The following is an 11330-nucleotide window of genomic DNA, read 5'->3' as shown; positions in this document are numbered from 1 at the left end:
GAACGCATATCAGTGTCTAGGGAAGCTGAGCTGTCGTAGCTCCTGCTGTAGTGGGCGGACGGAGGCATGATATTAAAGTCTCTCGGAATGTCCGCAGAGGAATGGTTTGAAATAAAAAGAATGGCTGCAGCAATAAGAATATGCTCGATTTGACGCCGTCACACCCACCCGAGTCCGAAAGGAGTTTCGCACGATGCAGCAGTGTAGCAGCAGCGGCCGCATCCTGCAGCTGTGCTTGCAATATATTGATCGCATCGCGATAGGATCTGTCAAACAATGCGATTACTGGAAGCTTGCCTTGACAAATAACCTACCGGCCGAACCTCGACCGCGTCGGAGGAAGTCTGGGAGGTGCGTGGTCCTGCAGTTGAGCGCCGTCAACGCCATTCCAAATTCGAGCGATTATCAACCTATCCGTTTCACTTTGACTCGCGAGGTCTCGAACACGTGGTGGAATATGGGCTGCATAGTGCAGACGCCTTCGACGTGGTATGGTGGTAATCAGCCGGAGCGAGTGATTTGTGGGAGAGGGGTGATAAGAAATGGTCGACGGACAAGCTTTTGGATTTGACATGGAGGCGTCGATCCAGTTCCGTCCATGCAAATTCGGGAAAGATGAACCGATTCGTGAGGCGTGGAGGCGTACATCATGTCTCGTCTCTCAACGAGGACGAAAGACACTGCAACATGATGCGATCGCACTGCGACCTCCAAGAAGACTCGGTGAGAGACCACACCGTCAAGCTACACCGAACAGCGAAATCTTATCATTATTAGGAACGTCGGACAAGAAGTGTAATAATCTGTGGTAGTAGGTATTCATTCCATTTTCGAGAAACTCTAACCTCCAGACACATGGCCGCCGTGGCTGACCTTAGCGCCGTCGCGTGCAGATACATAGACCGCATGGCGTTCGCTGTCAACAATTTTACGAGGCGCTTACGCAAATGAAATCTTCCATCCCGACCCAACAACGACAGCTGGATCGCGGACAACAGCCCAGGCTGCCTTGCCATCCTCGCTTCCGTGGAAGTCTAGACCGACCTTCCTGGTTGAAGCACTTTTGCTGCTCTGTTCTTCGCTTACTTCCACCTCAGTCTTGCCCTTCCACGCCGCAGGCGCACCTACGACGATGATCTTCTCCACACGGACTTTTTCCATCGATTTGAGATACTCCTTGGTCTTCTTGCCCGCCGTGCCCAGATCCTCGCTTATAAGCGTCGAAGTCGAGCTTTGGTATGCGAAGCGACGGTGAATGAATGCGCCCTGCTGGTAGTCGTAGCTGTCGCCATCGTCGAGGTACAATGTACCTTCCGCGTCGCCCGAGTTCCCGAGCACGATCACAAGGGTAAGTGGATCGTACTTCATCAATCCCGAACTCCTTCTGGGGCGATCCCGGCGTGGGATGATGTGACCACCCTGCATGAGTAATGGAATTGTGTCCAAAGGTGCGGCAACGGTGACTTCTCCTGGGCCTTCATATGTCCAGAAATCAAAGTAGTCGTAGTACTTCTCCTTGTCGGCCAGGTAGATCGGCTGTCCCGTCTGACCAGCCTGTGTAACAGGCTTGGCGAGCAGGCCATAGTTTCCAATGTACAGCTGATTATCAATCGCGAAACCTCTTTCGTCACCCGGGAAGACATAGTAATTCGGGCGGACGATGGGAGCGCCGGTGACACTAGCTTCGTGGAAAGCCGTATACCAGGCAGGGAGGAGGCTGTATCGGAGTCGCACGGCCTGTGTGATGATTTCCTCATAAGGTTCGCCTACCAGATACGGCTCTCGGCGCCGGGTATCGATATGCGCGTGTGCACGCATGAAGGGGTAGAAAATGCCTGCTTGGTACCACCGCGTGAGCAGTTCCTTGTCAGGATTGCCAAAGAAGCCACCAACGTCAGCGCCTGCAAATGGAAACCCGCTGATGCCCATGCTGAGCGTCATTGGAATTGATGTTTCCAAATGCGACCACTCGGCTTGGTTGTCTCCAGTCCACATGGCACCTAGTCGCTGACTGCCCGCCCAGAAAGAGCGGGTCAAGACAAAAGGACGAACGTTGTGCTTCTCCTCCTCCTTGTCGCGAGCGAGGAGTCCCTCATACGTGGCGTTGATGAGAGTCATRCCGTTGATGTTGTGAACAYCTCTGTGCTCCCAGCCACCGGCGTGCAAATTGTCCTTTGGCATGGTCGTCTCTGGTCCGTTGAACACCGAAGGCTCGTTCATGTCRTTCCAGATGAACAAGTTCTTAGCAGCACCAACGAACTTGCTGTACTTGAACAAATCCGACCACCACTTCCGGGCTGCGGGATCGAAACAGTCAACCCAGTGACTGCTGCCAGGCCAGCACCATCCCTCGTAGATGTTGCCATCCTTGTTCTTGATGGCCAGATTCTTCGACTTTAATTCGTCTACGATGGGATAGTTCGCTTCATTCTTGATGTGAGGATCGATGATGACCACCAGTTTTCTTTCGTGCTCGTCGAGCTGCTTCTGCATGCCCAGAGGGTCTGAAAACGTCATGGAGTCCCAAGTGAAGTATTTCTTGCCGTCAGTGTATTCGATATCAAGCCAAATGACATCGTACGGGATGCTGTGCTTGTCAAACTTCCTGTCCACATCCCTGACGTCCACGTCTGTGACATAGTTCCAGCGACACTGGTGGTAGGCAATAGAGAAATGCTGTGGTAATTGCTGTGTGCCAGTGAGATCGGTGTACGCTCCAATGACATCCTGCGGAGTTGGACCAAGGAAGACAAATACGTCCAGCAAACCATTCTCACTAATCCAGTGCGTGTTGGTTGTAACTTTGCCAGCAACGCCGAGGCTCAAAGCATTGGCGACGGATGGCTTCTTGGTAATGTCCACCCAAGTTTCTGCACCGTTCAGCCAGAAAACACCAACGGTGGAGTCTTTCTTTTGCGCCTGCATGAAGGGAATGTTGCCGTACAAGGTCATCGGGCTGTCCATCTCGTACTCGAACACGTCAGAGTTGTACATCCTATACGGGTCCGAGTATTTGCCATCTCYGCCGCGAGTTTCCTTCAATGCTAGTGGACCAGCGTGAGAGGGGATGCCATAGACATGTTCGTATCCGGGAAATGAAATATCCAGGGCAACGGCTTCAGGTCCACGGGGTTTGGTGTCTGTGTTTCCACCGAAGGACTCCTCCCACCAAGTGCTTTCATCTTCTCCCGCATCGTTGGTGGACTCTGTCTTGCCCTCTTCGTCCGATTTCGCCTCCTCCACCTTCTTCTCAACTTTGGCACGCCAATGTTCAAAGTTGAGCAGACCCTGATCGTTGAATTTGATCTGCGTCTCACCGTCCCGCCTGAAATCAATGCTGAGCGGCGAGTGGTGGATGATGGCTTCAAATTTGCTGCCAGTACCGTACACCACCTTGGTTGTGTCCTTGTCTGAGTCTTTGTCAATGGCCGCACCGGTACTGATGGTAGTACCTCCAATGATTGCCCACTTCTCAGCCTCGTTGTATCGCTCTTTCCTCGCCTTGCTGTCGTGTCTAAGTTCGATTTGACCCTTTTGACGCTTTTCCTCATCAATCGTGACACGGGCGACTCCCGACTCATAGAATGCAAGCTTAAAAGGGAGTCGGACAATCTCCTCAGATTTGGCCAGCTTCTTGTGTACGACTCCCGTCAAGAGACCGTCGTTGAATTTGATGGTTGATCGTTCCAGCTGGTAAGGAGATTCCCATGATGAAGTAGCAAGAGCATTGTCGGCATAGAGTCGATTTCGTTTACAGAACCCAGACTGATCGCATGTTTTGAAGTTTTCGTGCTTAACCGTCACTGTCGTATGGGATTAGAGGCCGAGAAAGCTCACAGGAGACTATCCAATGCTCCACGATTGAACTCACCGGCCGGCGTGATCAAGCAGCAAAGCGTCGCAAGCAAGAGCGTGAAGCTGATCCAGCTGCTCCATGAGCTGTTGGAGCCACGCATTGTTCCTCCTAACGATTGGCTATGTAGTCGTGATTTTGATGGCGGACCAGCAATGCGATTGACGTGTTTATAGGCTGTGGGATCTCAATCCCCAAAAGTCATGGTACGCGTAGCTCGGAAACTCGGAGATATATCCGTCGTGATGCTGTGACGAGCGACCAAGCTGAGGCTTTGCGAATCTCCATTACCTCTGTGGCTGTCTCGATGTCGAAGGTACCGCTGCGAAACTCCGCAGTGTTATAGTTGTATCCAAAAGCACGATAGAGATGGAGGATAGCAGTCCACGACTTACTCGACTTGACCTACCGTCTCCTAGACCCTGGTAGCTGAAGTGGAAACCTTTGAAACTGCAGGTGCATCGAATCGTGCCCCACCTTCCCCCCAAAAAACATTCAGCGGTCAAGATCTCTTCATCTTGAATCATCCCCCAAACACCTCCATACTCAACCAATCCAACCAGAAACTACACAATGTCTTCCTCCGAGCAGACGTGAGTGAAAGACTACATATCTCGGCACAGAGGACAGTTTCAATGCTGACGTTCAAACAGCTTCATTGCCATCAAGCCAGATGGTGTCCAGGTAAACACGATTCCCCCTCTAGACACATGGCCCTAGTGATCTGACTTTCTGCTCAGCGTGGACTCATCGGCGACATCATCTGCCGCTTCGAGAAGAGAGGGTAGGGCTCCTCGATCCCTAACTCCCACAGAGACAGACATTGATCCTTTCCAGCTTCAAGCTCGTTGCCATCAAGCTCGTCACCGCCTCCAAGGAGCACCTCGAGAAGCACTACGCCGACCTGAGCGAGAAGCCTTTCTTCAAGGGTCTCGTCACCTGTACGTGAAAGGGAGCAGAATGGATTGAGAAAGCACACGGACAATCACGACTGACCACATGTCAGACATGGGTAGCGGCCCAATCTGCGCCATGGTCTGGGAGGGACGTGACGCTGTCAAGACTGGCCGTGTCCTCCTTGGAGCCACCAACCCAGCTGCGTCCCAGCCAGGCACCATCCGTGGTGACTACGCCATTGTAAGTCGGAATTGGACCTTGCTTGCAGCTCAACCACTAATCCAGCTCTTCGTAGGATGTCGGCCGCAACGTCTGCCACGGATCCGACGCCGTTGAGTCTGCCCAGAAGGAGATCGCTCTCTGGTTCGAGAAGAGCGAGATTCAGAGCTGGAAGTCTGCTCAGCACGACTGGGTGTACGAGAAGTAGATGCATGGTCCGACCTCAAAAATATAACGCTGCAATGAACAACGACACATACTGGCGCAGTACGGTATAGATGGAGTAATGCGTTCCAAAAAGCGGCGATGACAGAGAAGGCTCCACATGCGGGCTTCCTTCACGCAGGATAGGGAAACAAAATGCAAACATTCACGAGCCGTCGAGATTCTTTCACGACGCAAGTCCCCGGAAAGGGTGAGTGCTGTCACCAATGCCATGCTCATTCACGACATCGACCAAAGACCTTTGGGCGTCTGCGAAATTCTCCTGACTGTTCCTTATGTGCATCCAAGAATTCTGACCACAGAGCATGGGCTCTAGTTCTTTCGTATTCGTGAAAGCACAACGAAAAATGTGATGTGAACGTCTTACAAGACTTGCATACGAATCAAATTGCAGGAAGCCAATTATCATCGGGCCCGAATATACGTACTTCGGCACGGCACATAGGCGTAGCAGACTATGCCGTTGTTAACTGCGTCACATGTATCGATAAACCTCTTTGGTGATTCATTCGACTAGCATCCTAATTCTCTGTCGCCTTTGCTGAGGAATCGATCCTTCGCCTTAGCGAGTTTGATSCCACTTCGCCGAATGCCGGCCAACCTCCATCTCCACCTTTTGACTTCATGGACATTTCACACACCATGACCAGCAGCGGGTGCAACGACGAGGCCATCTTAGGAAACCAGCGATCCGAGAACTTTAAACACGTTTGCTTCTGGATTGAAGAAAGTCGCGGCCTATCCCTGGAATGAATGTAGCTCTTGCGTTACTGCAGCGAACCCAGCTAGGCAACGAGCTATTTGGACTGCAACTGGACTGCCGATTTCGTATCTCGCTACAGATACTACCTTAGCCTACTCAGCGGAGCCTCTCTGACGGAATGTCCGATCAGATCCTCTTGGGAGAGTTCATCCACAGACAGAACTCCATAAACAAGCCAGCTGCCTGTATAGCATGTAAGCGAAAAAAAATCCGGTGCAACAAATCGAATGAAGGGTGTGACAACTGCAGCAAGTCAAGTCTGCAATGCGTATATCCTGCCCCCGAGGTTGGCGCCAAACGAAAACGAGGTCCCTACAAGAAGGACAAGACGCCACGCGAACGCCACTTGGAAGACCTCGTTAAGTATCTAAAGCCTGAAAAGTCGGAGAACGATACTGGAAGCTCGGATCAAGGCTCTCCTCAGAACGAATTGACGCCTGGTTTGAGCAGCCTGAGTCGATCAACATCTGCGCCTTCAGCTGCACAGGCCTCTAACTCTGAATCTCTGGTCACGGACGCTTTGATAGCATTGACACGTTCGTCGGTCGCGGATCAGTGTGCCCAAGATGACTCTGGGCAGTCTCTCTTACACAAATACGTGTCATCTGGTGTACATGGCGCCGCAGCGTCTCAGCATCCGTAAGTACCTGACGGACGGACTGAGCACGCTGAGCACCGCTTATATACTACGCTTCTTCTCCTAGACCACGACCAAGTCACAGCTAATGATTGTGCTCGCTCTAGTCCTGTCCGACGCATCTTCGAGTACTGGCATCTTTTCGTTGCTAGGGTTGATCCAATGGTCAAGGTGATCCACTGCCCTACCTTTGCAAAGAAGCTGTTTGGCGTAATTGACAACATCGGCAATGTGTCACCATCGACCAACGCACTTTTGTTCAGCATTTATTACACAGCACTGGGCTCATGTACAGCCCGTGAGGCTCGGCAGAGGTTTGGGGAGAGCCGGGAGGAGCTGATGCAGCGTTTTGGCCGGCATTTTGAGTCTGCTGTAGGTCATAGTTTCGACGTACCTTCGTTGGAATCGCTACAGTCGCTCATACTGTACATGGTACGTGATATTATTACATTCTTCGCAGCTGCTTCGGTACGAGACTGAATAACCCTGAGATCGCTCTTCCGCAGATTCCCAATCACAGACATGGAGGAGGAAGCATCAAGCATATGTTCACTTTGGCAATACGATCAGCACAAATGATGCGGCTACATGAGGATCCAGGGTTATCCTTCTCGCCGTTCGAAGCCGAATTGCGGCGTCGTCTCTGGTATCATCTGTGTGGTCTAGAGTCGCGATCGGCTGAGGAGAGCAGCTCCAGGCAACCGAGTTTCTTGCACAACCATGCTGTTCGAATGCCTTCGAATCTCAACGACTGGGATATTGCCCCTGGGATGTCCCAGGCGCCGCACGCACGGAATGGGATCACGGAAACGACTTTTCCGATACTGAGATTTGAGATACACAGCCTGATATTTGGATTACTTGAAATCAAGAAGAAATGGGCGACGTTTGAGCCTTCCGAGACAACGAACCGCATGCGAGAGGAACAAATTGAATGGCTCGAACGGACACAAAGGAGGCTGGAAAATGAATACATGGAGCATCTTGATATCTCGCGGCCGCACGACTGGATGTGCAATCAGTTCGTGGGATGCATGCTGGTAAGTCGCATGTTACCATTTTCACAGACAGCATTGTCGGGGTGAGAACGATGCAGTACGATTCGCCTCGTATTGAGTCTCTCCAGGAGTGACTTTGTCAACCCAAATGATCTCAGCGATTCTCAGCGAAGCTGGCACGTCGCAGCATACTCGCAACAAGATCACAGATGCCGCAAGAATATTCCTCCGTTGCACAGTCCACATATTGACGGCTCTTTGGACTGACATCTCGACAGATCAAGGCTCGGCTGATGGTCGATTTCCCTTCTGGGACCGTTCCTTCAAAGACGATGTCGCTACGAGAGCGCATGCACCTCCTCCAGGCTTCCGTAGAAATCATTCAGCTCTCGCACTTACTTGCTACCGACGACCGGATAAGCGATTGCCTATGGTATTTCCGCGGCTACATCCAGTGGCATTGCATAGCGGTCGTAGTTGCGGAATTAGGCTGGAATGCGAATCAGAGCTTCTCAAACAGTGCCTGGGCTGTCCTCGACCCAATACTCGGCGATTGGGACATTGTGTACAAGTCCAAACGAGACGATCCAGCGTGGCATCATGTCAACACCATCATTGAGCGCGCAAGATCGTTGAGACTACAAAACAGAGCTCATACTGCTAGGAGAATCCCTGCAGAGAAGGCTAGATCTAGCGTGGATGTGCTTTTGGGCAGAGCTACCTCGACTGGCACGTCGACCATGTCTCCTTATCAAAATCGTAGCACTGTCACGGATACTCCAGGCGGCCAAAATCAAATGACCCCAACGATCGAATGTCATGACCTTCCGCGAGAGACATGGAGCTTACAGCAGCCGGAGCCTTTGCAGTTTGAACAAACCCCTGTATCGCAATATCAGACAGTTGGGTACCAAGGCGCTGATACGTATGCCCCTGTGGGGGCGATGGGGAGTTTTGGCATCGACTCGAGTGGATTCGATGAGATTGACTTTGCTGCTTTCAACGAGGTGTTTAACAGTCAGAGCTGGAATCATTTCGATCCGATGGAAATCAGCAAGTCGCAGCGGTACGAGCCCGCGCCCTATACGGCATGATACACTGAAGCTTTAGGGCGGTATCAATCAGCCTCTGTGGGGATCGACAGCTTTACCGGCTCTATGGCAAATTTGGATTTATGGGCAGATTCTCTGGTTCCGCATCTCGAGCTAGTCTTTATACTCGACTTGCAAGTGATATCCTTCGTGGAACCAAATGGCAGATTCCTGGTCTAACCTTCTACCCGACCGAATACTATCGAAACCGTATAGCATGTTAAGAGTGACGATCGCGAGACGCGCTCGACACTATGGGTTCTTATCTCCGACAGCCTACACATAAATCAAACATGGAAGGACAAGGCGCTTGGGGGCAATGCTGGTAAAGCAAGATTTTTAGGATTAGGCCAAAGCTGTTGACACGAGGAACACTCCACGAGATGAGACTTTGAAAGGCACTACAGAAATTCTTGCAAAAATGCTTTCTTGAAGAAGCATTGCACGCAGATTTTTGAGAGTGCGAATTGATGACCCTATGCCGTCTATAATTTGCCTTACTTATCTGACCATCCCAGTCTCAGCCATTCTTCGGCCTCGAAAGCATCACGCACATCAATTTTGTTGGACGATGGCATCGCCTGTGCTGGCTCTTCGGGCTCGAAAGCATCACGCACATCAATTCTGTTGGACGATGGCATCGCCTGTGCTGACTCCTGGCGCGACTTCTTGAAGGAGCCACGCTACAGCTCCTTCTTTCCGCCTGCGTTCTGCAACGCCACCTCGACCTTCTTCCTCAATTCAGCACCCTCTGGTCCAGGAGCAGTACCGCGCCTCCTCTTAACCTCTTCGATGATCTCATCGACCATCTCGTCGAACGTGTCACCTGGCGCAGTAGGGATACCGAGAGTTGCACCTTGCCTGAAGTTGACAAATGGTTAGTATGAAAAGTGAACCGATTTGAGAATGACACGTACAAGCTTTCCTGGCTTTCGTTCCTCTTGAGAGAACCTGGCCGACCAGCTCCTGTGCGTGCCCTGACTTTCTTGACCAGAAATGCCTTTCCTGGCGTGACCAGAAACAGACTGCATGCCGTCACTCCGATGATGGCATAAAAATAGACTCGTGCCCAGACAAGAGTACTGTCATGTATGTTGAGCAGGATGAAGGGTGCTGTGGTGAAGGAGAACACAAGCTGGGTGACGAGCCATGTAAGAACATCGTAGTATCTTTTGTTCGCGGTGGGCTTCTTGCCGTCGGGGGTCATGAAGAATGGTCGAAGAAGACGACGAGAATCTGGAGACGGTCAGCAGCGGTAACCATTGATACTCCAATGCAACAGACTCACTCTTCGCAACATTCTGAATGAAGCTGGCTAGCACGAATGCCATGTAGTAACCTGGTGCGAAGCCATGCCAAAAGGCGCTGGTCACGAAAGTTGCTAGACTTGCTTTGAAACCTGGCTTTTGTCCCTTTGGAGTCACACGTAGGTACATGTAATTCCTCAGCCAGTGRTTCGTGTTGATGTTCCAGTTTCCGAGGTATGCGTGACTGTTCTGTGCAAATTCAACACCAGTGGGCTTGATGTTTGTCAGTCTGCTCCAGTCTGCCTTGCCGGTCTTTGGGTCAAAACCCTTGTATCCGATGCCAGCGAGAATGCAAGCACCCTCGGTCAGTGTCCAAACACCGTAGTACTTCATTCTCTGCACGAAACTGAGCATATGGAGATGATAAACTCTCCAAAAGAAGTTCATGTCCCGATAGCGATCGCTAAGGACGACCTGAGGGTTGGAGTATGCTGATAGCTGCAGGAAAGCAAAAATCCAGAGAAGGCCAGTCACCATCTTGAACATGGCTGGGGTGGCGCTACGYGGAATCTTTCGCTTCTTGCGGGTTGGCGGAGCTTTCAATGGATCCGTACCGGGTGGGAGATCAAACATTGTGGTGTTGATCCAACGCTCATAGTCCACAAAGTCGAATGCTGGACCGACCATGACTGATGGGAAGAAGGCCACGAAGCCAGCGTAGGTCAGAATATCGGGCAGGCTCTTTACAGACCGCTCCTTCTGAATTTCGTTCAGATCGGCTGGGTTCTGCTTACCGTCCCACACATTCCAACAGAACGCGGAAAGCTTCATGACCATGACCATCTGAGCTCCGGTGATATCGACCGAACTGGGTGCATCTTCAATCATCCGATAGACGTGACTGATGGACATGTGACCCATGAGGAACACAAAGCCGACCCATGGCATGAAAGGTCCGTCAACATATGCAGCAATCAGGTATGTTCCAACCGCATCGATCAAGATGACAACCAGTCCGCCCCATAGGTCGAAGAGGCCTACCAGGTAGAAAACAGCTACCCTGTCATGGAGTCAGTATGTTGGCAAGAACGAGTTTTGGTTGGAAACGAACGAGATGTTGAAGATGTTTTTGAGGTAAGGCTTATCGTCTGGCAGACGTTTGAGCACCGCCGCAAGTGGGTATGAGATCAGGAACAGGACGATGAGTTTGACTGCAGCACGGATCAGCGGGATGCTGCGATCAGGCGGTGTTTGCCGACTCACATTCATCGGTTGAGGCTCCAAGCTTGCCAGCGACATACTCGAACGCTAGAGAATTGTAAATTGAGATGATCTTTTGGGGCGCCTGAGATGACCATACGAGTATTGATATAGGGCAGCATGGTTGACAGTTCCCAGTA

At 51.4% G+C, this 11330-nt stretch overlaps 4 protein-coding genes; 2 read left to right on the top strand and 2 right to left on the bottom strand.

The window, feature by feature from the left end:
- Positions 1-939: 939 nt before the first annotated feature.
- On the bottom strand, positions 940-3956 carry RCC_07655 (probable glucosidase II catalytic (alpha) subunit and related enzymes, glycosyl hydrolase family 31; the record flags this gene model as incomplete). XM_023772910.1 has 2 exons in its annotated part: positions 940-3803; positions 3872-3956. 2 exons carry the CDS (start codon positions 3954-3956, stop codon positions 940-942), a joined length of 2949 nt encoding a protein of 982 aa, XP_023628678.1.
- Positions 3957-4426: 470 nt separating this feature from the next.
- On the top strand, positions 4427-5177 carry RCC_07654 (probable nucleoside-diphosphate kinase; the record flags this gene model as incomplete). XM_023772909.1 has 6 exons in its annotated part: positions 4427-4446; positions 4507-4537; positions 4594-4637; positions 4691-4794; positions 4860-4990; positions 5046-5177. 6 exons carry the CDS (start codon positions 4427-4429, stop codon positions 5175-5177), a joined length of 462 nt encoding a protein of 153 aa, XP_023628677.1.
- An 898-nt stretch (positions 5178-6075) lies between these two features.
- Positions 6076-8686, top strand: RCC_07653 (uncharacterized protein; the record flags this gene model as incomplete). XM_023772908.1 has 4 exons in its annotated part: positions 6076-6596; positions 6702-7026; positions 7086-7634; positions 7871-8686. 4 exons carry the CDS (start codon positions 6076-6078, stop codon positions 8684-8686), a joined length of 2211 nt encoding a protein of 736 aa, XP_023628676.1.
- A 680-nt stretch (positions 8687-9366) lies between these two features.
- On the bottom strand, positions 9367-11312 carry RCC_07651 (probable membrane-bound O-acyltransferase domain-containing protein 5; the record flags this gene model as incomplete). XM_023772907.1 has 6 exons in its annotated part: positions 9367-9544; positions 9601-9919; positions 9972-10990; positions 11042-11141; positions 11194-11238; positions 11291-11312. 6 exons carry the CDS (start codon positions 11310-11312, stop codon positions 9367-9369), a joined length of 1683 nt encoding a protein of 560 aa, XP_023628675.1.
- Positions 11313-11330: the final 18 nt, after the last annotated feature.

The sequence above is a fragment of the Ramularia collo-cygni genome (genome assembly GCF_900074925.1).
Source record: "Ramularia collo-cygni strain URUG2 genome assembly, contig: RCC_scaffold12, whole genome shotgun sequence".
Taxonomy (NCBI): Eukaryota; Fungi; Ascomycota; class Dothideomycetes; order Mycosphaerellales; family Mycosphaerellaceae; genus Ramularia; species Ramularia collo-cygni.
The sequence above is the reverse complement of the archived record's forward strand: the minus strand, read 5'-3'. Positions and strand labels throughout refer to the sequence as shown.